General features: G+C 43.7%; 1 protein-coding gene across 1 annotated transcript; it reads left to right on the forward strand.

Moving 5' to 3' along the window:
• Positions 1-647: 647 nt before the first annotated feature.
• Positions 648-27,021, forward strand: GATA6 (GATA binding protein 6). Its single transcript, XM_063077520.1, has 6 exons — positions 648-1,782; positions 6,405-6,571; positions 10,329-10,454; positions 11,303-11,390; positions 11,486-11,589; positions 26,751-27,021. The coding sequence occupies exons 1-6, from the start codon at positions 648-650 to the stop codon at positions 26,916-26,918; spliced, it is 1,788 nt and encodes a 595-aa protein (XP_062933590.1). The 3' UTR covers positions 26,919-27,021.

Genomic DNA, 27,021 nt, shown 5'->3' on the forward strand with positions numbered 1-27,021 from the left:
ACTTTCCCTGGGCTGAGTTGCATTTCTCTGTGGGGCTCGCATTCCGTCTGGATAGCGCGGTCCGGGAAGTTCGGGACAGCCAGTGTGAACGCGGCGGTTTCGTTTTCGGGGACAGGTTGCCTTCCGGGAGCTAACGATTTTGACGTGGGGAACCCTCACGGAGGCGTTCCGGGAGAGGGGCACCCGAGGGGGGCGGGATGCGGCAGCGCCAGCACGCAGAGCTACTTAAATTCTTTTGTGTGTCATTGGCCTGGAGGGAGCCACTTTGGGGCGGAAGGAAAACCTCGGCCAGCTTCGCCGTCACTCCTGGGATCTGGCGCGCGCGCAGAGGAAGGATGCTGCCGAAGGGGTGGGCGGGGAGGGCGCGGGGCTCCAGGGCTGTGGGTGGGGAAGGGAGGGTATCTCAGTCCTTCGAGGACGGTGGCGGCTGCGCAGGCTCTGTTCCCCACTCCCTTCCCAATCCCCCGCGCCCTAGGCAGAAACAGGCTCTTTGAGAAGTCGCCTGAGCTAGAAAAGGGAGTGGAGGTGAGGTGGCGTACGCCTTCGCCTTCGGTAACCCCTCTGTTTCTCCTCCCGTCCGTGCCCCCTCCCACCCCCCACCCTGCCTCAGGAACTAGAAGTCAGCTTGGAGCGGCGCCGGACGGTGCATGGCCTTGACTGACGGCGGCTGGTGCCTGCCGAAGCGCTTCGGGGCCGCAGCTGCCAGCGCCGGCGACTCCGGGGCCTTTCCCGCGCGGGCTCCCTCCACGCCGCCTTCCCCCATCTCGTCTTCGTCCTCCTCCTGCTGCTCCCGGGGCGGGGAGCACGGCCCCGGCGGCGCCAGCGACTGCAGGACGCCGCAGCTCGACACGGAGGCGGCGGCGGGACACCCGGCCCGCTCGCTGCTGCTCGGCCCCTACGCCTCGCATCCCTTCGGGGCTCCCCACGGACCTTCGGCGCCCGGGGTCGCTGGCCCCGGGAGCGCCCTGTCGGGCTGGGAGGACCTGCTGCTGTTCACTGACCTCGACCAGGCCGCCACCGCCAGCAAGCTGCTGTGGTCCAGCCGCGGCGCCAAGCTGAGCCCCTTCGCACCCGAGCAGCCCGAGGAGATGTACCAGACCCTCGCCGCCCTCTCCAGCCAGGGGCCTGCCGCTTACGACGGCGCGTCGGGCGGCTTCGTGCACTCTGCGGCCGCGGCGGCAGCAGCCGCGGCAGCGGCCAGCTCCCCAGTCTACGTGCCCACCACCCGCGTGGGTTCCATGCTGCCCGGCCTGCCCTACCTGCAGGGGGCGGGCAGCGGGCCCGCCAACCACGCGGGCGGCGCGGGCGCGCACCCCGGCTGGCCCCAGGCCTCGGCCGACAGCCCTCCGTACGGCGGCGGAGGCGGCGCGGCGGGCGGCGGGGCCGCGGGGCCTGGAAGCGCTGGCGCGGCCGTGGCGCACGTCTCGGCGCGCTTCCCCTACTCGCCCAGCCCGCCCATGGCCAACGGCGCGGCGCGGGAGCCGGGGGGCTACGCGGCGGCCGGCAGCGGGGCCGCGGGCGGCGTGAGCGGCGGCGGCGGCGGCGGCAGCCTGGCGGCCATGGGCGGCCGCGAGCACCAGTACAGCTCGCTGTCGGCTGCGCGGCCGCTGAACGGGACGTACCACCATCACCACCACCACCACCACCCGAGCCCTTACTCGCCCTACGTGGGAGCCCCGCTGACTCCAGCCTGGCCCGCGGGACCCTTCGAGACCCCGGTGCTGCACAGCCTGCAGAGCCGCGCCGGAGCCCCGCTCCCCGTGCCGCGGGGTCCCAGCGCAGGTAAGGGGAGCGCCGCCGTGTGGGGGTGCGGGTCCCAGGCGCTGGAGCGCCCGGTGTGTGGAGCAGCTACTTGGGTCCTGTTTTCAGGGCTTTCTTGTCCCTGTGCAGCGAGGTCGGCCTGGCCCCAGGAAGGATTTGCAGGCCTGTGGCAGGATGACCAGAGTCTGGTTGCGCTGATGTAGCGATTTGGTTGTGTAGGCTGTCTCAGTTCATTTCCACGAAAGACTAAATGCACATCTGTACCTGGAAAAGCTCAGGGGACTTGATGGACTAGTGCATGGGGACGGCAACCGCGGAAAATATGAAGTTGGGAGGGAAGTGACAAGGCCTAAGCCCGTCGCAGCCCCTAGTTCGGGTGAGTGGGAAGAGTGAGATTTCATGGTGGGAGTAAGTTTGGGAGAGTATTGGGCACTCGATTCACCCTCTGCTCAAATATACACATATGCACGTGTAGTCTCGCCCAACTTAACTCTCAAAGATGAGGAGTTGTGTGTGTTGTCCTGGAGGAGAGTATTTAAAAGCACAACAGAAAAGGATCCAGGTAGGTACCTAGGGAACCTAGTTGGCATCCCCCTTCCCCCAAGTGAGAAAGGGAAGGAAAAGATGAGACGATACCTGGACTGGTCAGCCTTGTGTCTTTATCCTGAAGGAAAGCTGATGCATGGGCTCTCAGGCTTGGTCTCAGCTGGGGCTGGGGCTGCTGCTCTTGGTGGCCGCTCATGTGGCCAGGCGGGGACCCAGGGATCCTGAGGCTGGGACACCTATTCTTTCAGAGTTTAGCCCACCAACTTTCCAGTTTTCCGTTCCACTCATACTCATTCCCGTGTCTGGGGGCTATTTGTGGGTAAACTGGGAAAACACAATTGGCAAAAATACCTGGAAATACCTCATTTTGAAGGATGTTTTGATCTGCTCTGGCAGGGGAGATTGTGAGCTATGTTGTTTGGCTTCTTTTCTCAGTCACAGCTTTGAGTTCTTGTCGCTTTCGCTGTTCTCTCTTACTGTATACTTCATCTATTTGACAACCTTTCCTCTAAGGCAAGACAAAATCTTTTTGTTGTTTGTTTGTTTATTGGGGAGCTCTGGGAGGCCCCAGAGTCACAGAAGTGGTAAGGAGGAGAGAGGCACATCAGTGTAAACTGTCCTACCCCAGTTTCTTGTGTACTCCAGGCCTGAGAGCCTTGGTACTCCCTTTAGGGACAGCAAGCCCTTTTAGGGACCCTGATTAGTTAGGATAAAGTAAGGTATTACCAGTCTTCCAAATGTTCAAAAGACATAGAGCACTGGAAACACTAATGGCCTGGAAGTGCAGGAACTGATTCGAATGGCTCCCTGCTGGTAACATTGGGAGAGGGCAAATAGACTTCTTGATAACGAGGACTCCCTCTCTTCCAAGGGCTGCAAGACCGTGGTCTCCAAATTCTCTCTTCTTCTCCTGCAAAGCTGGCCCTGGAGACCATCTTTGTCATGTGTGTGTGGAGTGTGGACCCTGTTGCGATTTGCCAGTTGGGTTGGGACTTGAGAGAGCAGAGGGCTGTCACCCTTCCTGCAGAATAGAGACCTATTGGCTCCCACGAGCAGACAGAATGGGAGACTAGGAATCTGCCTTGGACAAGAAGGAGGTGGTGGTTGGGGTGTGAAGCTTCTTTTGTCTGGGAGTCCTGTAGGGAATCCGGGGTGTTTGAGTTGGGTGACGGGTAGCTGCAGTTGGGCAAGATCCAGCAGCTCTGCCTGTTTTTTTGACACACCTTAGTGTGATCTCCAGATTCCTTTCCCATAGTCTTCCAGCATTTTACATGACAGAGAGAGCTAGTCCAAAGATGAAAGTGGAGTCTTCAGATGTTTACAGTAGCTGGTTCTGTATGAGAAATCCTTGTAGAGGCAGATGGTGCAGTTGCAGGCAACTTCTGCGTTTCTTTTCATTTTAAAGTTAGCCTATCTTTCCTCTAATTTTTCCTGGACATGACTCTGCAAAATTAGAAAAATCGTCTGTAGACCCAGAATACATATTTAAAAAAAAAAAAAAAAAAGGGAATGGATTTGTGAACACCCAGCTTTTGCAAAAAGAGTCTGTTAAGAAAGCAGGAAGCGACTGGGACCAAGTGAGCATTTGTGATGGGGTGGGGGCTGAGTGACCCTAACTTTGCTTATCTTCACAGGTGTTTGGATGTTAGCTTCCTAACTAGATTTCCTCTTTCTTCACTTTGATTATGATTATTTTTTATACAAACCATTTTTTGGGGGCGAACTCTTTAACTGATTTGAGCAAACACCAGGGCTAAAACCTGAGTGTTCAGCTTTATCAACATGCGCAGTGTGGAAGCTTCTGGAAACTAACCCCCAAACACCTCTCTGACTGGTGGTAGGTGGGGTGGGCTCCAGGGTTCTCACAGCCCTTCATTCACTGGGCCCTACATCCTCTTAAGCTCCCGCCCTGTATTCTAGGACCAGTGTTTGATTTGAATGTCTGTTTCCTTCTCCCCTGAGTCCCAGGGCAACCCAAGAAGCCCGAGGGGAAAGGTGGTGAGTTGAGTAGGTGAAGAAGCTTCCAGCACAATCAGATTTAAAAATTTTTTTTTTTTTTTTTTAAAAGATGACCGGTAAGGGGATCTTAACCCTTGACTTGGTGTTGTGAGCACCACGCTCAGCCAGTGAGCGAACCGGCCATCCGTATATGGGATCCGAACCCGGGGCCTTGGTGTTCTCAGCACCGCACTCTCCCGAGTGAGCCACGGGCCGGCCCAGATTTTAAAATTTTTATAAAAACGTCGTTAAAATTTTTTTTTAGTTAGAGTTATGGAATTATAGCTGCCTGGTGGGGGTGGGGGAGTAGGGAGGGAATGAGAGAAAGATTTTACTTAATTAAAAATAAGCAAACTTCCTTGATTGTAATAATCCAAGGTGAGCTTTAAATTAAATTTTATCTTTGGGTTTTCAGATGACTAAAGAGTTCTACCTGGGGAGTTCACACTGTCTTCTGGGAGTCTTTATTGTTCCCAGAAGAAGGAAAGGAGGCCAGGCAGCGCTGGTTCAGGGAATGCCCTGCTCCTCTATCCAGAGGGGTTCTGATAGGTAACATTTTAAAGTCAACAACAAAGACAAATACCTTGTTTAACTTCAGTGTCCTTGAAGTCCTGAGCATTTTACTGATTACCGTAGTCAATAGAGGCTTTTAGGGCGGTGAAGAATAAATCTTTGTGATGTGTTGTAAGTTGCAGTATCCCCATGACAACTTTGAACTCGGGTTGTGTAGGATGCTAGTTTCTTTTAAACTTAAGAAATAACTCAAGAAATGAGGAGGAAGGAGACTTGTTTTGCAGGGTAAATAGTGTTAATGGAATTAAAGAGGTTTTATGCTAAAGTCGTATTTAAATGTCTTTACTACAGTTGATGATAGACACAAGCTAGAAACACAGAGGAATGAGAAGGAATAGAGAGGTTTGCTAGCACACATAATCTTGAAATAAAACTCTAAATATAATGTTTATTTACTTTAAAAAATGATTCAGAAATGCTCCTTCAAGAATGCCAAATTAGAACATTTAAGCCCTTTGTAATGTGAAGAACCAGAAACAGTAGCAGACATTTATTTTTTAAAAGACTATACTTAATAAATTTCTGTCTCATTCTAGAGAATAGATACTTATTCTTTCATATTTAGCCTTTTAAGGGGTAATGTTACAAGCATTTATGCTTAATTAAGTTTTTTTTTTATTAGCAGGTTTATGTTAGTTGTGAATCACCCCCCCCAAAAAAAACCCCAAAACAAAAACAAAGTAATAAAGTGATGTGAAATAAACACATCTTAAATAGACTGTATAAATTGAAATTTCAGTATAGGAAAATAGTTTTATTTATCACTGGGAAGGTCTCAATCAGGAAAGTATCAGCCTTTTGTAAAAATTTTGCCGATAGAAGCAATTAGACCCACTTCACAAGCAGAATATTTTAGTGTTTGATCCTTGTGGCATGAAAATAAAACTTAATCTCTGCGCTTAATAATGTTAGTGCTTTTTTCCCCTTGAGAAGACCTGGGCAATTTTCTCATTTCGAATTAATTGAGTGCCCAAGAAGAACTTCTAATATCACTTGTCTATTTTTTTATTGGGACAAAGGGTGGGAGGTGTAGAAAATACTTAAAAAGTTACTTGAGATTAAGTAAGGCAACTTCATTGTGTCCCGGGATATTCATGTGTTGCAGCGGGGGTCAGTGGTCAGTGTTAATATTGTGTGGCTTGCTCGGGTTTGGCAAGTGGCATATTGTAATTATGATGGATTTCCGTTTTAAAAAGCTCGGGGACAGCCTGAGAGTAAGGGTCAGGGGACCCAAGCCGATCTCCCCACAGCGCATCTCAGACTCTGAGGTCCTCTGCTCCCGGCACTGCCTCCGACTCTCCTGGGGTCTTTACCGGGGGCGTCCCTGGGGTGCAGAAGAATTAGACAAATGGTCAGCAGGTCAATAGCGACGAGGTGAAAACCCGGCTCCCGCCTCGGCGAGGAGCAAAGCGGCTCGGGGAAGGGTGCGGGCCGGCCGGGGGGCTTGGGGGTGCCGCCGGGGTGCGGGAGGGGAGGGGACGGGCCCGGCGCGACTTCACGGCCGCTCGTTCCCCGTCTCGCCACAGACCTGCTGGAGGACCTGCCCGAGAGCCGCGAGTGCGTGAACTGCGGCTCCATCCAGACGCCGCTGTGGCGGCGGGACGGCACCGGCCACTACCTGTGCAACGCCTGCGGCCTCTACAGCAAGATGAACGGCCTCAGCCGGCCCCTCATCAAGCCGCAGAAGCGCGTGGTGAGTGTGACCGCCGCCCTGCCCCGCGGCCGGCCCCAGCGCCCCCGCGGGGACAGGTGCGGCCGCCGCGGCCCGCCCGGCGTAGGGACCCAGCGGTGCCACACACTCCCCGGCGTTCACCCGCGGGCGACCGGGGAATGTCACCCCGAAACCGGGGTCTGAGAAGCCAAATAGCCTGTCCCTGTGTTCACACGTGGGGAATGACGTCCCTAAATGACCAAAAATCCCAAAAAACAAAAAACCCCAGCGCCCTGCCATTTAAAAAAAGTCCAAAAATCTACATTTTCGTATCTCTACATGTACTTGCCAGTGCACTGAAATAATTCTGGAAGGGTATACAAGAAGTTGGTAATGGTGATAACCTCTGCAGAAGAGCTGAGTAAAAAGACTGACGCCACGTTAAGGAAGGATTTTTTTTCCTCTTTGGTCTAGTTTGGATTTTATTCTTGAAAAACCATGCGCACTTATACATATTTCCTCCCAAACGGAAACACACCACCCACCCGTTCTCGCAGAGAGACAGGTTTAGCCCCAAATTCCATCTGCCCTTGAGCCTGGTGAAAATTTATTTACTCTAACCTTTGTTATTTTGAAATCTGGCTGTTCAGAGAACAACACAGAACGTGAGAAAACGCGAAGTCTGTATGTTCTTCTCAAGCTGAGGATTTTCACCAACTCCAGCACGGTTTACCATGTTTTAAAATATGGGAATTCTGATTTTCTTCCAGGATCAGTCCCGTGTTGTCATTGTTATGTGTGCTAATAAGCAGGAGAGGGTGTTTACAGCTGCAGTGATTAGAGAAAATAAATTAATGCTTTCACAGCCTTCACTGTAAGGCTAACATTTGTTTAGCCTAGTACTCATAGTCTAATACCTTTTTAAAGTAAAATATTTTACAGTTAGATGCCAGACGTTTTAAGTATCCGAGTAATTTATTTAATTGTTATACTCTAATTAGCAGGAACAAATGCTACACGTGTTGTTGGTGTTAAATAGATTAGAGTGAAATTGCATCACAGTGTAAGTCTGACACCTTAAAGAGAAGCAATTAGTTTTACGGTTGTTTTGTTTTTAATGCATTTAAAATAAAGTGGCCGAGGTTAATTTAATGAGTGTATGTGCCTTAAACTTGTTACAACCCCCGCCCCCCAGATTAAATTTTTCTTTAAAGGGCACCCTTAACTTCAGTGTGTAAAGTGTCCCTATGGTTTTCATTTTTATTGCATGCATCACATTGAAGAAGAAAAATTAGTCCCTGGAAAAAGTTCCAAGAAACTTTATTTTCATGTATTAGATAATGGATAAACAAAGGAACTGATTATTATTATTTTTTAGAAAAGGCACACTGAGTTGAGTACTAGCCAAGTCTGAAAGGTAACATTTTCTCCAGACTGAACAAAAAACCTGGTGGAATAGTAACCATTTATGTTCTAGTTGTATTATACATTTGATCTAGTAACACCCACATTTAGATCGTGCCATTTGTTTTTTGCACTTACCAGTAAAAAAAAATAACTGTTCCCAGAAAGAAAACAGTTTTTAACATTTCTGAACCAGTTTTCTTTCTGTGTGGCAGGTGTCTTGGCAGTAACCAAGGTCAGCCAATATGCTTTGTAAATGGGTTATAAATGATATACCAATAATTGTAGGGCGTGTCACGATCAATTGTTTCTTCTGTGCTTCTTATTTATGGTTTTGATGGATCTAGCTTAGTTCTCAGAAACAGAATGTTGAACCCAAGCTTGATTAGCCAGCAGTACAGAACCAATCACTGTGAATTTGAACTTGCAATACATTGCAAAATAGGAGATTTATGGTGTAACTTGAATTCCTTGTCAGTGAGGAATACAACTGAGATCGCTTGTTACAAGGAGCTTTTATAACCCATTCACCTTTATTTCACATGTTTATGAGGGCTGGCTTCACTTATGATCTGCAGTTGACAGTCATAAAGTTCTTTGTTATAATGGCAAATTCTGATAACAAGTTTGCTTCACATTGGCTCCAAATTCCACTGGAAACTGTCATAAATGGCCCATTTATAAAACGAACCTTCCTGTCGCTCCTTTACTGATTTCACATTTATGAAGAGAAAGGAATGCTCCTCTAGAAAATTGTTTTCTTTTAACCGCAAAGAGGAAAAGAAAAAAGAAAAGGAGCCCTGATGTGTAAGGTCTTCTGAACGTGTTTTCATCATTTTAGCAAAGCAATTCCCCGAATAGTTCTATCAGCCAAGCATATTCATTTCAACCACAAGTTGAGTTGATTCTTAGCACTGACTTCTTAGAAGTGATGTAGTGCTGAAGTCTTCCCAGTGTCTCTTTGTTTTTATAACTTGGCTGTAAAGTGTGATGCTAAAGTAATTCAACAGGATGTGAACTGTAAATGCAAAATTCAATTTCATCTTTTAAATTTGCCAGCAAAGAATTTGGAAATCTCTGTCCTCTAATCTGTGAATATTCAATAATGCTCGACTTATATTTTTGTTGTCCATTCTTTATAATTTCTTTTCTTAAATTAATTGGTGTAACTAAGTTGCCCAATTTTGTAATCTTCAACTTGCTAAAATTTTTCTTGTAAGTTTTTTTTTTCTTTACTGAAGTAATGGTACAATTTTTATAGCAATTTAAGACAAATTTAAAAGATTTAAATTTGATAATTTTAGAACAAATTTTATATTTTGGGGAAGAAATTATACTAGCTTAAGTTCTCATTCTTTATAATTCACATCTAGTAATTTAGAGGAAATACATTCCCTTTAAGGATGTTACGTGCATAAAAGAAACATGGAAATAGGAGTGACTGCCAGACAGGTGGCCTTTCCTGGTAATACTGATTAACCCTTTATATGAACAAAAGTTGACAGGGCAAATAAAATAAAGTAGTATCACTGTATATAAGACAATGCAACATTAAAACAATGTTGTAAAATTTGCTTGCATCCTTTGTAAAATGAATAAAACAAATTCAGGCAGCAGACAATCATTATGATAATTATGGAATGTATTAGAATATCTCTCTTTACACAAATTTTATACCTTTTCTAAGATCTGTTTCCATTAATGCATGTAGGCCCTTCTCAAGTCTCTGGTTTATTCCTCCACACATAATCTGAGAAATAATACATAATCGCCTTTACACATAATCTGAGAAATATACCTGATTGTCTCCAGTTTTCATGTGAAATGAGGACTGCCCAGAGCCATTTAGCACACTGGCAGGCGGTTTGTGATTGCTTTTCATTGACTCTCATGTCTCAGACCTGTGACACCAGTGTATGGCAAGTGATGTCCATAGTCAGAAGAGGGGGGACTCGTGTTAATGTCCAGTTGTATTGTTACTTCTGATGTATTTCTGAATATAACTCTATTTGGGCAACTTTTAGAAAATATTCTAATTCCGCTTAAAAAAAACCAAAACAAAACCAATAACTAGGGAACTAAATTCGTGGAGAAGAAACCAGTGGTGAAACTCTGCATGTTATGATGCTGGTTAAAGCTTTGCATGGGATTATACGTTAATATGCTGGAGGATCAAATCAAATGTATGTGATCCAGCATTCTATGCAAATCTCAAGTTTCTTGGTCCAGAAAGGCCAACCTAATTATGCTTCAAATTTTCTTCTCAAGGGATACTTTATAATAAACCAGGTACATGCTTGTTGATGATAGGGATATGATACATTAATGTGTGTATGTAGCATACACATAAAAATCATTTATATTTTCCTACTTACTTTCTTGTGCTGTTTCCTAGCCTTCATCACGGCGGCTTGGATTGTCCTGTGCCAACTGTCATACCACAACCACCACCTTATGGCGCAGAAATGCTGAGGGTGAACCCGTGTGCAATGCTTGTGGACTCTACATGAAACTCCATGGGGTGCGCCATTTATTCTGTTCACATGTATATACATTTAATACCTGGTTTGTACATGGTTTCAGTTTTTTAAAATTCAGCAAATGAAAGGGTGGGAAAGTGAAAAATCTGAATATATATATATATATATATATATATATATGCACTTTAGTGAATCTAAGATATTATTATAATTAAACTATTATCTTATGTATCAATAAAAAACCAAAAATGTGGCCAATTAAGCTATCACAAATTTCCATTGTAAGACATATTCCAATTTAAGATATATCAGAATATGAAAAATGTGCAATTTAGAGTTGATAGCATAGTAGTAACCATTTTTAAAGCTGTGCACAGTTAAATAAATCAACTAGAAATGCACAATAACTAGTTTATATCTTAACTTATAAGCATTTTGAGTGCAATCAAAGACATTTTGTACAAAGGAGTAATACATTTGATAGCTATAGTTAGAAAGATTGGATTCTTCATTTAAAAGGATTGTGCAAAATATTAGGAATACCTCAGTCTTAAAAAGAAAAATGCCCTTATCATAGGAGGAAAAGAATACATGATCTCTTTGAATACATGATCTCTTTGTATAATTGAAGTTCTTTCAAACAATAAGCGTTAAGTAAAAGGAGTTAAATTCTCCTTGGCAAAGCACCCCATTTTTTTGTGAAGGAATCTCTGCATTTGATGGAGAAAGTGTACTTGGAATCTATTGAATGTGTATAAAAACTGGATTGAAATTTATGCCAGATTCTTTTAAGTGAGGGATTTCAGTACCAATGTTGGGTCTTTGGCTTTTTTTTTTTTTTTTTCAATAAAATATTTATTAAACTGTTGCTTACATGAAAATTGTTTAGGTGCCTCGACCGCTTGCTATGAAAAAAGAGGGAATTCAAACCAGGAAACGAAAACCTAAGAACATAAATAAGTCAAAGACTTGCTCTGGTAAATATAATAAAATGCCATTTTATTGTAAAGTATTTGCCAACCTCAACAGTACAGTATATATATATTTATAAGGTTAATTTTGACTGTTGCAGGTAATAGCAATAATTCTGTTCCTATGACACCAACTTCCACCTCTTCTAACTCAGATGATTGCAGCAAAAATACTTCCCCTACAACACAACCTACAGCCTCAGGGGTAAGTGTTAAAACAGCATAGACTCCTTCTAAGTTAGTGGGTTGCTCTCCGCTAAATTATCTCAAATTTTATCTTATCTGGTAATGCAATAATCTAAACCAACAGTTCAGTTTAGTTAGTTGATACCTAAGAATAATTTTTTTTAGAGGAAGTTATATTTAAATGTCAACAAAATGACAAACTTAAGTACCTTACAAACCCCTTAATTAAGATATATATATATTTTATGGTTAATTTAACCCAAGTAAACGCAAGAAGTTTTGGTTTGAAGAACTTTTAATTGTTCTGTTTCCAGATTTTTATCAGAGTTACTGTATATATGCATTTCTAACTGATCAGAAAAACTGAGAAGCCAGTGGTTTCTTGTATCCCTGTGCCCACGACATTTAAGTTGCTTTTTAAATCGTCTGTAAAAACCGGAACTCGTCATAACATGCTACATGCTGCTGTGTACACTGATTTTCCTTTGCTTAACTGTCCTCTTGCTGTGTCCTCTTGCTCTTCTAATGCCCCTTAATTGTATCTGGGCTTATTTCAGCCACAGGGCACACCTGGGAGCTTTGGTGCTGCTGAGGACGGACATGCCAGGGTCTTTGTGAAGATCACAGAGTTAGTTTCTGTAAAACTGTGATCGAAACTCAGTTTTCCTCAAGTAAAGAAAGCATTTTCCCACTCGAATGCTTCCCAACTTTACCCGGAATGCTCTTAAAAAAAATCACTGGGTCTCACCTCGGATCTGTGCCCCGGCAATTCTTAGGATTGCACTGAGACTAGTTTAGGACCAAACAGCAGCATTTAAATTCCTATTTACTTAGTAATTGTTTTCTACATTTAGTTTTGCCCTGGAATTATTTGGGGTACTTAAAAAGATTCCTGGGCCCCACCCTGGATTTTCTGAGTCAGAATCTCTGGGGGTGGGGCTTGGAAATTTGTGTTTTTGAACAAGCGCTGCAGGTGAAATTGAAACTGCTGTCCTGGAGGTGTTTGGGGAACACAGACCTGTGTTCTTCCTGTCTTACATTAATGGCGTTCGCAAAAAAAATTAAATATTTACAACAAAATATTTAAACTGCTTAAAATTATATTTGATATTTCCCTTTGTAGTCTGACCCAAATTCTTTTGGGATTTCTCTTTAATGAAACAACACCCATTCAGAGTTTCATAAGGGAAAAAGCCTTTCAGTTTTTGTTACAGACACATGTTAAAGAATGTTTCTAGCTTTTATAAAGGTAGACTCTGGTGTATGGTGTTTTTTTACAGGAGGGTCAGATGTAACTTTAAGGATCTAAAGTAGCAATAGAACATGTTACTTGTAAGGAAGTGAAAAAATCAAAATTATTTAAAAATATTCTTTATTATGCCCTAAGTCCTCCGAAGCAATTATGTAGCTAAATGAGGCAAAACAATGTTTTGGTTCTCCAAAGCATGGAGGATGCAGCCAGGTTTTGGCTTCAGTGTCTGTGGCTCTCCTAGTTGAAATGATTGCTGCAGCAGCGCAGAGTCACTTTTGTTGCAGATCGGGCCTAGCTTAAGTGTGGCAAGATCTTAATTTGAATGAGAAATGGCACAGAAGTAGAGACATTTGCCCAACAAAGGGGTTTGTGGACTTGAAGCCATTTGGGTGGAGTCAGTTTTGCTAACGTGGTTCTGTGATGTAAAATTTCAAAATCGGCTCTTAGCAAATCCAATCAGCTGCCCTCCAGGGAAAGAAGAGTAAAAGGCAGTGGAAAGGGCCCTGATCTGGCTGGAAGAGGGGCCAGTCCTGTGCCTTGTTTGGTGTTCCAGGATCTCTCACCTGGGACAGAGCAAACAGGGGTGGTTAGCTGGCCAGTGCCCTTCAGAGGGAAGGTCAGTTCCCTGCTCCAGACCAGGAGGCAAAGCAATGAGGGCTAAAGGGTGGGGGAGTTTGAGAGTGCTTTCACGCAAGGGCTTTTGCTGCAAGCTCCCATCTCTTCCATAGCTGGAAAGCCGGTGGTGGCTGTGTGAGCTGCAGCCAGGGGGCAGCTCTCGGAGACCAGGCTGGGCCACAGAAACACTTCCCTGCAGCATTTCCCAGGGCAGGGCTGGGGTTACTCTCCTGCCTTCTCTCCTCCCCTTAACTCCAAGGACCTCCCCTTAACTCCAGTGACCTCACTCTGAGGGCACACAGCTGGCACCTGGGCTTGCAAGTTTTCTCCCAATGGTGACCCCATCGTGGATGTCTCCATCCATAAGCCCCTACCTAACTTGGCTGTTGTGGGGAACCAGGCCTACTTGGCAGAAGCCCATCTGGTGGCTGTCTTTGGAAATTGTCCCCTCTAAGAATAATTGCAGTGGGCTTGAGTGGATTCCCCGGGTTATTACCAAGGGGTGTTGTGTGTGCCTTTTGGTCCCTTAGCGTGTTCCAGTGCCTTCTCTGGGTGGGCTTAGGCTTCATGCATGTGGAGTGGCCAATGTGGCAGCTGTATAGCTGTGAAGAGCCTGCTGGAATAGTGAGCAGCTGCTGAAGAATTTTTAAAAGGTGGCACTGTGTTGACAAAAGTGCCGTTTTCCCATTTTGGTCATGGTGTGTGATGCTGCAGGGCAGCTGGTTTTGTGACTGCGGATTTTGTGAAGTGTCGTAGGTGAATAAAATGCTGGATCCACAGAGCAAGGTTGTATCTGGTGTTTAGAAAGTGTTCTCATTATTGCACAGCATCTTCATTGGCTGGGAATTAAGTCTCCTAAGATAATTGATCTCTAGTGCTCCCTGTGACTGATGTGGTAGAAGTTAGTGCAGGGTTACTCCAGTTTAACAGGGCAATCAGCTATGAAACAAAGGGCAATCTTGGGCATATTCCCAGTGGAAAATGATTCTGGGGGCCACACACTCCTCCATTTAGAGATGTAATTGGCAACATAACTGCCTTTCTTTAATGATTGTGAATTACAGCAAGGAAGTCAAACTGTCCCAGAGGTCCCAATCAAATTGCTGTTCATTTTAATTCCCATTGGAGAAATGAGTTGCAGGAGATCATCAGTAGGCAGGCTTCTCAAGTCCCAAGGCACGACAGGAGCAGTGTTCTGGACCTGCCTGTGTGCAGGCCACTTGTGCCAGGTCCCTAGAGTGGCACCAGGTTCCTGAGCTTTCTTGGTCTGGGTAAAAGGGGCCACAGAAGCTGAATATTCTGGAAGGAGGCTGTATTACTTGTCTGCTGCTGTGGTGGGGGCTCCAGGACTCCCCTCCCCAGCAGGAACGGAAGTTGGACAGGATTCGTAGCACACGGCATTCTTCTAGAATAAGTGTTGTAGTGCCATAAAAATCATTTTGCACTGCTCTGAAGCTTGTTTCTTTGACTTATTTGCTTGTCTTAGCTTTATGCACTTGTTGCTAATTTGTGTTTTAATGAGACCTCTGGGAGAAAAGGAGACATTCCTTTTGACAAGAGTTATCAGATCGATGAGCTGGCCACCTTATGACTCAGTTTCTCTTTGCTGGTTGTAGGCTGTGTGTGTGTGTGTGTGTGTGAGTGTGTGTGTGTGTGTGTGTGTGTGTGTGTGTGTGTGTGTGTGTGTGTGTGTGTATGTGTTGGAGGTAGAGGGAATGCAGTTTCTTTCCTGCCTGAGATCAGGAAGACTCACTGTCTTGCAGCCCCTATGTGTGTGTGTGTGTATGTGTTGGAGGTAGAGGGAATGCAGTTTCTTTCCTGCCTGAGATCAGGAAGACTCACTGTCTTGCAGCCCCATATTAAAATAGGGGTAGCTTGTTCCTTTGGAATGCTTTGTGTTTATTAAGAAATGTGTTAAACTTAATTTTTGATAGACGGTTAATTTCTGTGACAAAAATAGTCTTTTGTTCTGGCTAAAAATGTTCCTGTATGTGTAGGTTTACTGAAAAACATGTAGTTGATCTAAATAGACATCAGATTTTCTTTGGCATTTATTCTCTGTGGATTGTAAGAATATTGAAATCTTTTTCCTTGAATTTCATTTACTGGCCAAGTTATATTTTATAGCTTTTTTGTTATTGTTATTTAGGAGAGGAACATGGCAACCTGTTCTATTTCAGCCGTTCCCCAATAAGATTTAATAAGTAGTCCATAAATGGTCCCATCCCTCCTATGACTTATAACTCAAAATTGTAAAGCTGGAAGATACTTTATATGAACTTTATGTATCTCAATCCCCAAATTTTATAGATGAAAAGTATTTTTCTAAATTTTCTTTGGAATAGGAGGGATTAATTTGGAGGTGAAATTAAGCAATAAGACATTATGTCTGAGAATGAGGAGTCACTGAACATCATTTGCCTGCCTAGAAATAATTTCTATAAATAATTACCTAAAAATTTAAAACCTACTTAAGTTTATATTAAAATTGCAAACATGTTGAAATCATCATTAGACATAAAGTATTTAAGTAAATGGTGATGAAATGTATCTGACTAGCCCTTGCTTTACTGGTTGTTGTTCCATTTAAGAAGCATGTCGCTAAGTGAGGTGCTGTTGCCAGTTGGGTGGACAAGGTCCCACACTTCAAAGTTGTTCATGATGTGGTGGTGTTGGTGGGAGGGCAGGTATGGACATAGATGTTACTTGGAAATGGCTTCACAGAGTAGAGGAAACTTGAATTAGTTGGATAGGATTTTTGCAGGGGAAAAAGTGGAATGGAGGTGTTCAGGAAAGAGCATGGCAGTCTATGGTACTGAAGGGAAATAGTTTTAGGAGTGCAGAGTGGCTGGAGTGTAGGGCGTAAGAAGCCAAAGGCAGGAGATGAGGCTGGTAAAACAGATGGAAGGTGGATATTAGGGAAATATTTTAAATCAGTATCAAATGAGCTTTAAGCAGTGCCCAAACTATGTTCATTTCTAAATGATCGACTTTATCTAACTCCCACTTTGGTGACAAATGTGTTTTCTGTACATTGGAGTCCAAGAATTAAAGCATTCTTAATTGGGAGTATTTTGATAATCGATGTAAACAAATGCAAGCATGCTCCTGCTTGTCCATTTTACAAGCAGGGCTGCTGCCTCCCTACAGTTAGTAAGGACAGATATCTCACCTGAGCTGATTGTATTCACTGACCTCATACCCTTACAGCATCGCCGTGCTGTAGTTCTTCTGTCTTCAGGGCTTCTTGGGGCAGAATGGTTGTGGTGGGTGCCTGGTTACCTCTCTTAATAGAGACATATTAGGCATGGTTTGTTGTGTTAGTGATAGGAAACAAGTTTCCTCACTTTTGTGGGTCATTGTGGGTGATATGCAACTTCCCCAGAGAGACGGATGTTCGTAGTCTGAGAGACAGAGACTTAATCTCTGATTCATCATTGGCTTGTCTGTGCTGTTGTACATGGGCCTTAAACCACTCTTTGGTCAGTTTCTTGCTATTAAATAGATGTCATCATTCCTGTCCCATGTGTGCTTTTGGGATGCCACATGCCTAGCTAGACCTATCTCCCTACTGCAGCCACTTCTGAGCTATGTGGGGGTTTGCAAGAGGTAATGCACACACCTAAAGTGCTTATAGCTGACAGCAGTGATCTAGGGACTGATGCTTATTAAGATTAATATGAATGTGCTTTATAAGACCTTCCAAAGAAAGGTGAGGCACTTTGCAGGTTAATATTTAAAATTCTTTTTATAGATTTTATTTTTTGTATTAACATTTGCATCCTCAGGTGAAAATTGGAAAACACCACTTTTCCCATTTGAGGGGGAAATTCTTTATTAGCAGATTTATACTCCACTGTGTTTTTCTCCAAGTAATGGAATCTGTTTGGATTTACCATGGCATTGTAGTTGGCCACAAAGTAATAGTTCCTGTTAAAGACCTGAAAAGTACATTCACGAGGGACTTACGTGCTGCCTACAGTACGGGTTGCTTTCACTCAGACGAAGTTGACTTGTGAAGGGGAGCTCGACTGCAAGAGCCTCAGGAGCTGGGCAGAAAATGACTGCTTCACTCTTCTCTTGAATATTCCACAAGAGCCTTTACAGTACTTGAGAGCCAGACATCATGGATTAGTCTTGCATTTTGTCATTGTGCTCTTGTTTTGGGGAAGTTTTCTTTCTCTCCCATACTTTCTCACTTATGAGATAGTGGATGTAGGGAGGCAGGAAACTAGTTTCTGTCAAGTACATTTTATGTGCTAGTTGCTTTAGGTACATTTTCTCCTTTAATCCTCCTTCAGAGTGAGACTCAGAAGGTAAGGAACAGTCCCAAGATCATGTGTCGAATTAAGAGGCAGGGCTTCGCTTTGGACCCAGGTCTGGCTGATGCGAAATGAGTGTTGTTATAACTACAGCATACTGGATGAATATGTGATATTAGTTCATCTCTTTGAAGTCTTTGGAAAAAAGAAATAATGTTTTCTTGAAGAAATGAAACTAGTTTTGAGTAATAATTTCAGCATCAAATATCTTCCTGCTGAAATAAATGGGAAGATAGTGCCAGAAAAGTGACCAAGTATCTAAGGCACTGAATGCAAATTTTCTTATCAATGTTATGCTTAGCAATAAAATGTAGTATAGTACTAAGAATATGGCAGTTGGGTAATATTAGGTAGAAAAAATCATAATAGGTAGTAAAAATTACTGTTGTTTATATACCTAATGTGGTTATGACAAGGTTCTTTTAAAATAGCAAATACAAGATTGCAGTACTAAAATCCTTCTAATGGAGTGATTAAATCCATGCACAGTGAGTGCTATTTTGGAACTTTTCAGGATGTTCTAATTGCCTTCAATTTATTTTTATGAAATCATTAAAAAAACATTTCTTAATGGGCAGGTGACCCTCCCCCCCTTTAGAGTTTATAGTCCAAACACTCTTTTCTCAATGAGTAAAAAAACAGTTAAAAAATCATTACTCTCCTGAAAGGTCTGTGAGAGAGTTGTGGTTAGGTATTATTATTGCCTCATTTATAAACCAGGATCCAGAGTGACTCCATAAGGTCACAAAACAAGCCCGTGTTGAGCCGGGACTGGAACCGACGTCTCCTGCCTCCCAGTCCAGGGCTGTTACCACTCCCAGGGAGTTGACCAATCATCACAGTTATTAATATCCCACTTGCCACATGCTACAAGCCATGAACATAAATATTTTCTTGGCATTTTATCTTCATGCTCCCTATGTACCAGGCTCCCTTTCTTTCTTTGTTCATAGCCCCTTGTAATAACTCACGTCCCTGTCTGACCACACTGGCCTTCGCATGAAAGTCACATGCCACTGGGCAGGGAATGTTTAAGCATGTGGAGTTTGCATACTTGCCTTTTGATCCCAAGGCTTCTTCTAGACTTCCCTCTTTCTTTTTTGTGTGTGTGTATGTGCGCGTGCATGTGCGTGCGTGTGATGGTGAGGGTGGTAGGGAGTAGTTAGAAAATACGTTGTACTACATTAACACCCAATGGCTTTGTGTGTATATTAGGAAACAGTAAAACTATACTGTTCTTTAAATAGTTTGTAATATATATGTCCACCCAATTTATCACAGGCCTGTGGTTTATTTAATGAGTGACTCATTATTACAATCTGAAAGCCAGAATACTGGGGAGAGCATAAGTGCAGGCAGAAGTTGTTCACCTTTTCATAGGGCTTTATCTCAGAACACAACTTTTCTTTGCAAGTTATAGATTCTTTGCAGTTTTTTCTCTGCCTCTATAAGAATATATAGTATTGTCCAAAAACATGAAATAATGTTACGGGAAAAACCTGGCCAAATTTAAGAAATCTGGCTTAGAATGCTCTGAAATGTTATTGCTAAATGAATCTTTAAAGAAAATGGATTCCTTTCCTGGAATACAAGTAATTTATTATGCATTTCATGGGTGTCTGCCAAAAGGATTACTAGCAATATGCCGATCCAAGGGATATGAATTAAATACAAACTTTTAGCTCTGTTTATGTTTAGACCTACCTGTTAATTTTCTCTGAAATTTTAATAATTATAAAAGCATTTCTGAAGACTGGTGTTGGTGATGTGACAATTCATAATTCAGCTACCCATCATATCAGGCTTTATAAAGGCCTAGTACTCAGAATTTATGAGACTGAGCATGAATAGATTATTTTATTGACTTCAGATTTTAAGAAAGATTCAAACAAATAAACAAGTCATTGATTTCAATGTTCTTTTGGGGTCTTGTGAGTAAACAGAATTCCAAGCCAATGTCTGACGATGTTTAAAGATGATTTGCTCGATGGTATGCTGCCTGTTTTGGTTGTTGGCATGGCATGGCTTCACCAGAGCTGGGCAGATGCTCCAGAATCACATTTCCATTCTATTAAACACAAATACTTAACATTTAAAGCTCTCGTTAAATTTAGTTGCTTGATTCCTGAGGAAGCCTGAATATGGTCTGAAGTTTATTCTGGGGGTTCAGGGGTTAGCAGCTGTAAGGAAACAGATTCAGGCCGCCAGGCACTAGCTCCAGCTCTGTCTGTGTGACTATCATGATCTGCCAAGGTTTTGTAAAGCCTCTGTTTTCCCCCTTCTACTAAAGGGGAAAAATAATTCCTACCATCTGGCCCTGAGGAGTATTGTGTAGCGTAAGTGGGAGATGCCTGCAGACCTCTTTGAAGTTCAAGAAGAATTGCACTACTTAAATATAGTCTTGGAAGTTAATAGTGATGGGCTGTATTTGCATGGCCTTTTTTTTTCATCCCAAGACATTAGAATTAAATTCCTACTTTCCTAATGGGGCAACTTAAAGATGTAGAGTCATTGTGTTAAGAAAGTAACTATATTTTAAAGACTTTTATTTCTCTGATAGCAACAGTTTTTCATTCCTTCTGATACTTAGTACTTTCGTAATGCATTTTATGGTTTAAGTGCATTGTAAATGCTGCTTGTTTCTTTGACCACAGTATGTTTTTTGTAATTGAGATGGAAAGATTAAGATGCTTATCCAATCTCCTAAAAAGCAAGTTTTGATATAAAAATTAATATCATAATTCACCAGGTTTTAAATCTTGCCTCAGAATCCTTTACCACTTAATTTGAAGACTAGAATAGAGTAACCCATTTTGATTCACTTGAGAAAATAAGCTTTTTCTTTAGTATGCTCATTGACTTCAAGTTGTGGGACAAACTCTCCCGCTTGCAATTTGTATTTGTACATCAGCATTTCACTGATAATCCCAGAGTACTTACACATTTTGAGTGACGGCTTTCCTCACCACAACATGCTTGCTCTCTGACTGTGCACAGATGCGTAAAACAATTTGCTCCTTTGCTCAGAATGGGTTGTGTGTATAGGATTGTTCTCCCCTCCTTGAAAGGGGCCGCAGCTCTTGGTGTGGGTGTGACCTGGCCTACTCAGGCCTGGACGGGGCAAGAGGGGCTGGGGGTGGGGGCAGCCAGTGAAATTCCTAATAAGGAATCTGTTTGCTACATTACAAAAAAAAAAAAAGAAACTGTTCTGCTAAAAACTGAGTAAGGTCATCGGCTAAGGTGACGGTGACTCTCTTTTGGGAGAGAAGATGCTTTTATTCTCTTGCTTTATTAAACTGTTATGGGAGAATTCTAGAGTTTTGTTGTGATTGACAACTTTCACATGTCCTGGTGGAGATGGAATCTGTGTGCGTTCGTGTATCTTCCACGTGTGACCTTCTGTGCTATTATTGAGTTGCTCTTGTCCTGTGTTACCTCCATCCAAACTGAAATGAGCATAGTTAGTTTTTAAATTTTTTTCTTTCTTTTTTTGAGGAAGACAGCTATAAAGCACCACAGGGGTTGAACCTAGAGGTTACAAAAGCAGAGAAAAGCTTTGGCAGTGAGGGGCCGCTGGCTTCCCCTCACACGAGGAAAAGCGGTAACCACAAACTCACTTAGATGTGTAGGAAGGACAGATCAGAGGCCGTGGCAGCCGACAGTCTGGCTTCGAGCGGAGGAGGCGGTGTGATCACCACAGTCTCAGGCTCTGGGAATGATCACACGCTCCCCTTCAGCCGGCCTGGGGTGCAGTGTTTTCTTTCTTCAGATGGAGACTGCATTAAGAGAGATCACAGCACGGAGGACTGAGCACAGCCTAGCAGACTCCTTTCTGGTGTTCCTCCCCCAAAATGAAGTTTATGTATGTAATTCACAAGCCAGAGAACCTACGTTATTCTTAGGAAAAGGCTATGTCCTTTAAGGGTTTCCTTTTTCCTAATGCATTGCCTTTCTAGAGACCTACATGTGGGCATCCCCGTCTGATCCGAGGCTGTCTCTGGTCCTGCCTTTCTGGGCTAAGTGAAGTAAAGCAAAAGAAAGAGAAGTACATTGTTGGGAAACCCACTACGAGCCAGGCACTCTGCTGGGCATTGGACTATATAAATTTATCAAATCAGAAAGCCTTGACTTGTCAGGTGAATGTCCCAAAACGAGGGATGGCTTTACGCTCACAGGAAAAAAAGTCTGGGTGATGTAAAGGTGAGCTGTGCCTACTTCACACTGTTGCTAGTGGATATTTTCCATGTCCCAATCCGCCGCAGCCCAAGTTCTCCCTGAAGTCATTTATTCCTGTAGGAGTGTTCCCACCCAGCCTGTCTCCCACCTAAGCTGGCCTGCTTTCAGTGCTAAGCCCAGGCTGGGTCTGGCGCTGATAACACATTCTTTCAACAGGAAGTGCCTCCATTTTCAGTTGTCTGTGGGAGGGTGGAGGGCCGATAAGCTGTGAATGGAAACACAGAGCAGATTTCTGCCCCACCCTCATTGCACTTTGATCAGAGAGTGCAGGGACCCCCGCTTGGCCTGAGCTGCCTGCTGCAAGGAGGAAGGATGGTTCAGCTGTGGGCATTCCAGCACTCTCTTCTCTACTGTCTCTCAGGAACGTTTGTTTAGGGGTTGGTTTAGGTTAGTGAGGGGCCTGCTTTTGCTATGTTGAGATGTCTGCGATCTGAGCTAAGTCCTCTGAAGGACTTAATTAGATGTGGGAAAACATCAAACAACTGAAATTCATAACACGGCATCTTTAAAAAGTTCATGAAAGGATTCATATTGTCTTCTACTTTTATTTTTCCACAATCTTTTTGATGTACCCTCATATTTGTGTTTTTATGCGTGTTGTATGCACTGGGTCCAGGATCATCATAAATTTTCTGTTTTTTTTCCCCCCAAATGTACTGATTCCTGATAGGTGGCTCTTGAATATCACCAATGAGGGAAGAGGACTTAAGAGGAACAACGGTGTTATGAGCCAGGTTTCTTAAGGAGAGTTTTTGGGCCATTTCCAGACCCCTACCTTTAGAATACCAGTTTAGAGAGCCCAAGTTACTCTGATGCACAGATGTAGTGTGTTTGGTGTTTTAACTTGCACGGAAATGTATGTTTCACGTGTGCAAGGCTGGCCAGGCCCCAACCTATGCCAGGTGGTATGAGGATGATTTTGGGGTGCTGGGGGCTCCTTCTAGCCCTCACTCTGATTCCTCCCTATGTTTTTAAGCTACTCTATGACCCTGTCCAGGCTGGTTCATCCCTCAAGTGCTTGTGCCTTGTGTTTCTGGTGCTAATGTCTTCCGTTCTTCCCCAAAGTTAGGTTGTATTGTGCCATTCAATTAAGATATTCAAAGAGGTATAGATGGCTAATAGGCTTGGCCCTCTCAGTGATTCAATTAAGATATTCAAAGAGGTATAGATGGCTAATAGGCTTGGCCCTCTCAGTGTCTGTCTCCCACCCGCTCCTGGGTTCCCTTGTGATGCTTATGCATGTGCATGGATGAGTTGTCATGATGATGTAGAATTCACATCCTGCTGTCTCTCACTTAACATTGTATTACAGGATTTTTTTTCCATTTTGCTGTGTGATCTTATTATTTTTAATAATTGCATAATAGTTTATTCAGCAATGTACTCTCTTTTTCCAAACCATTTTCATGTTTTTAGATATTAGGTTGTTTCCATGGTTTCCACTATGATAAGTAACCCTGTGATGGATGGCTTCCTCTGTGGTGGCTTTCCCTTGTTTTGAATTATTTTCTTGTAATACATTTCCGGAAGTGAAATTATAGGGCTACGTAGGGTACAAACTTCTAGGTGGCTCTTGACACTGCTGCTGACTGCCTTTGTAAGACGCAATATAGTCCTGTCGGCCATGGGTGAGGGGATTAGTGTTATCACATAATGTCAGCCTTCTGTAGCATCGTAAAAAATTTTTTCTTTGTATTATTTAAAATAAGGTCATTAAGATTTGGACACAAGTACTCGTCCATTTTTTCCTGACACTCAGCTGTTGTTTTTAATTATGAACGAGCTGATGTTTTTTCAGAAGTGCAGTTCTCATGTGATTTCCACTGCCCTTTGACAGTGGAACTCTTGGCCTGCTGCATAGCCTATCATTTTGTCTGAAGAAGACAATAGTTACTTCAGCAGATAGCTTTGGGATTATTGACGGGGAGTAAGAATAGCATTCACGGTGTTAAGATTTCTTTAATGTGGCTTATTTGAAAAAGGGCCAGTGAGCCTTTTGAATGACTGTGAAAGCACCTTGGTTTATTTCCATTTCATAGGTGAGGAAACTGAGGCACAGACAGTTCTATGTCCAGTCTTCTAGTTTACCTCTCACAGGATTTCTTGTGACCCCTGTGCGTGTCCTTTTGTTTCAGATGGCTTTTCTTCCTAACAGGCCAGATTCCTGCCTCCCCACGTCCTGCGCGCCTCCAATTTGAATATCCTTTTCTCACCAATAACAGGAACTTCCCTTTACGGAATGTTTAGCATGACAAAGCATCATGCTGACACGTTTACAAACATTATCTTATTTAATTGTCACAAGCACACCTGAGGTAGGTAATAGGAGGACCTGCGTACAGAGGACGAGACTAGGGGTGACTGTACCCAGAAGGTGACAGAACCCAGATATGACTTTAGAGCCTGAGCTTAGTCCCACCATGCAGGCTGCCTTGGGCCCTTGCCCAGGATTCCTTTCCCCTCTGCGATTCCTCTTCCAACTCTTGCTCCAGCTCCCTGTCTCAGCCACTTGTGTATCATTTGCCATAGGCAGCCATACAGTCTTACTTTCTGGTGTGTGTGTGTGTCCTGGCTCCCCATGGAGCCCGGGAGCTCCCTGAGCTCTAGTCCTAGTATCTGGTTCTTGGTTGGTGCTTTGCTAATGTTTCTTGTTGCTGACTGTGATGGTGGTGGTGGTGACAGACTCCTCTGCTATCTCAGCACTTCCTGCCATTTGAGGTGAGCTGCTTCCTAGGCTGATCCAGGAACCCTCTCCATTTCAGAAAATAGCACTTGCTGTGGTGAAGTCAGATTTAGTCAGGTATGTGCAGATGTATCTTTTTTGGAATAGGTAGATCAATGCAATGTTGGGTTTAATGTAACTGTAGCATAATTATAAGGGAGCTCACTCTTCTAATCTACGGTAGTTCCTTTCTAAATCAAACAACTTTTTGTAACTGAATGTCTCCTATTTGTTTATTTGTTTGGGAGTTAAATTTGGATTCACGTTGGATTTGCTTATAGTGGATGTTCTAAAGTTAAGGGCTAAAGTTAATCACCATGTTTATGAGTGTAACCAAATCTATAGCATTCAGTTTGTTTGACAGGATTATTTCAGCTGTTTCAAAATTTTCACAAGAATCCATTTTGAATTTTACACATCTCAATGACTTTGTGAAATTTGCTTTATTATGTATGCAAAACCCTCATTTAAGTCATCACATTTCTGTTTAAACAAAAGTTTGGGTGTGGGGGTACAGTTGTTGCTGGGTTTTCATAAACCCTCATTTTTGCTAGGAAAGTGAAGGATTGGTTACCTGTGTAGGGGTTGGGTTTGATCTGTCTAGTTTGGAGGAAGTTTGGACAGGCAGACAGGCAGGTCAGGTGTCTAGACCTGGGGGCTTACTCTCCTGTGACGCCTCCCAGCTTCATGCAGTCATTTTGAGGGTTAGAAAGCAAATCAGATCTTTTTTTTTTTTTTTTTGATGGCTGGCTGGTACAGGGATCGAACCCTGGATCTTGGTGTTTATCAGCACCACCCTGAGAAACCAGCCAGCCCAAGCCAGATCATGTCTGGAAGCAGGAGTAGAGGTGGAGAAAGGGTCAAACTTACTTCCAGGCTGTAGAAGCTCAGCACACCTTCCATTCAGTTCCACCTGTGTCTGGTGCCCTGTTTCTCTGAAGCGGATATACCATCAACATGGCCAGATAAACAGCTGTTTTAAGGATTTAATGGGATTGTATATGTAAAAAAGAAATTCTTTGAAAAGCACAAAATGTTCTACCAGTGTCAAGTAACAAGTATCCAGTAATTTATGAAGTGGAACCCTGAAAACTTGGAAGAAATAAGGGGCTTCTGAGCTTTTAGAAGGGAAGAGCCTTGATGAAAAAGTGTGTGATTATGGCTAGAAATTTTAAAAAGTCTTTCACATGTAACTGTTTTCTCAAAGTGTAGTCTAAACAGATTTTTGTTATTTTGGTTTGATTCCTCTAAATTATATAATGTTTTCTACTTGGCCTTTCTTGTTTGGATGTAAGGAATGAATGAAATGGGAGAAAGGTGAACTTTTGTTTTAAAATATGATTGCTACAATCATGACAGATACAGGATGTTAGCATTTTCTTTATAATGCGGCCTGCTTCGAGCATGGCCTGTTCTTGTAAAGAATTAAGGTCAGTGAGGTAGATATTAAAACCTGTATATGCATGGGTTTATTTTCCGTGATGTCAGTGCTCAAAAATTTCATTTATCAGAGGAGGTTGACCTGTATGATTTTCCTTTTTAGACTTTGACATAATCGCTAAGGCTGTGTGTGAGTGTGCGCGTGTGCAAGGCTCTGCATTTTCTCTTTGAAATGATTAGATTACGTGTGCATCCTTAGGGCCCATTTACCTACGTGGTGTGGTTTGTTTCACTGTCAGAGATCTTAGAGTTTGGCACTTTTTGCAAAGAGGATTCCTCCAGTTCCGCTTTCCTTTGTCCAGCTGTGCGTCTTGCTGATGGTTACTGCCATGAGTTCTAAAGTTAACGGGATCATGTTTCCGAGAGTGTAAGTGGCGGGGTTAGGCCAGTGGCCCTGCACAATGCAGTGAGAGGCTCCCGCTTGCTGGCGGCAGGGTAGTCATGCCCATGTCCTTTCCTTTTCACTGGGTGCTCCTGGGAGCAGTTCTGGCCTCTGCTGTCGAAACATTGTCATTTGTTCCCATGTGTTTAACTAGCAGGATTGTAACCTTCTCTCCCCTTCTCTCCTTCTCTCTGTCCCCTTCTTCTGCCAGGCGGGTGCCCCGGTGATGTCTGGCTCGGGAGAGAGCACTAACCCCCAGAACAGCGAGCTCAAGTATTCAGGTCAAGATGGGCTCTACATAGGCGTCAGTCTGGCCTCACCGGCTGAAGTCACATCCTCGGTGCGACAGGATTCCTGGTGTGCTCTGGCCCTGGCGTGAGCTGGTACTGCCAGGAGGTGGGAGGACTCCACGTGGGCCTGGCACCACTTGTGTCTGATTTTGTCCAGTGGTCCAGACAGTGGCGACTCTGTTGACAAGAACA

The sequence above is a fragment of the Cynocephalus volans genome, chromosome 13 (assembly GCF_027409185.1).
Source record: "Cynocephalus volans isolate mCynVol1 chromosome 13, mCynVol1.pri, whole genome shotgun sequence".
NCBI lineage: Eukaryota > Metazoa > Chordata > Mammalia > Dermoptera > Cynocephalidae > Cynocephalus > Cynocephalus volans.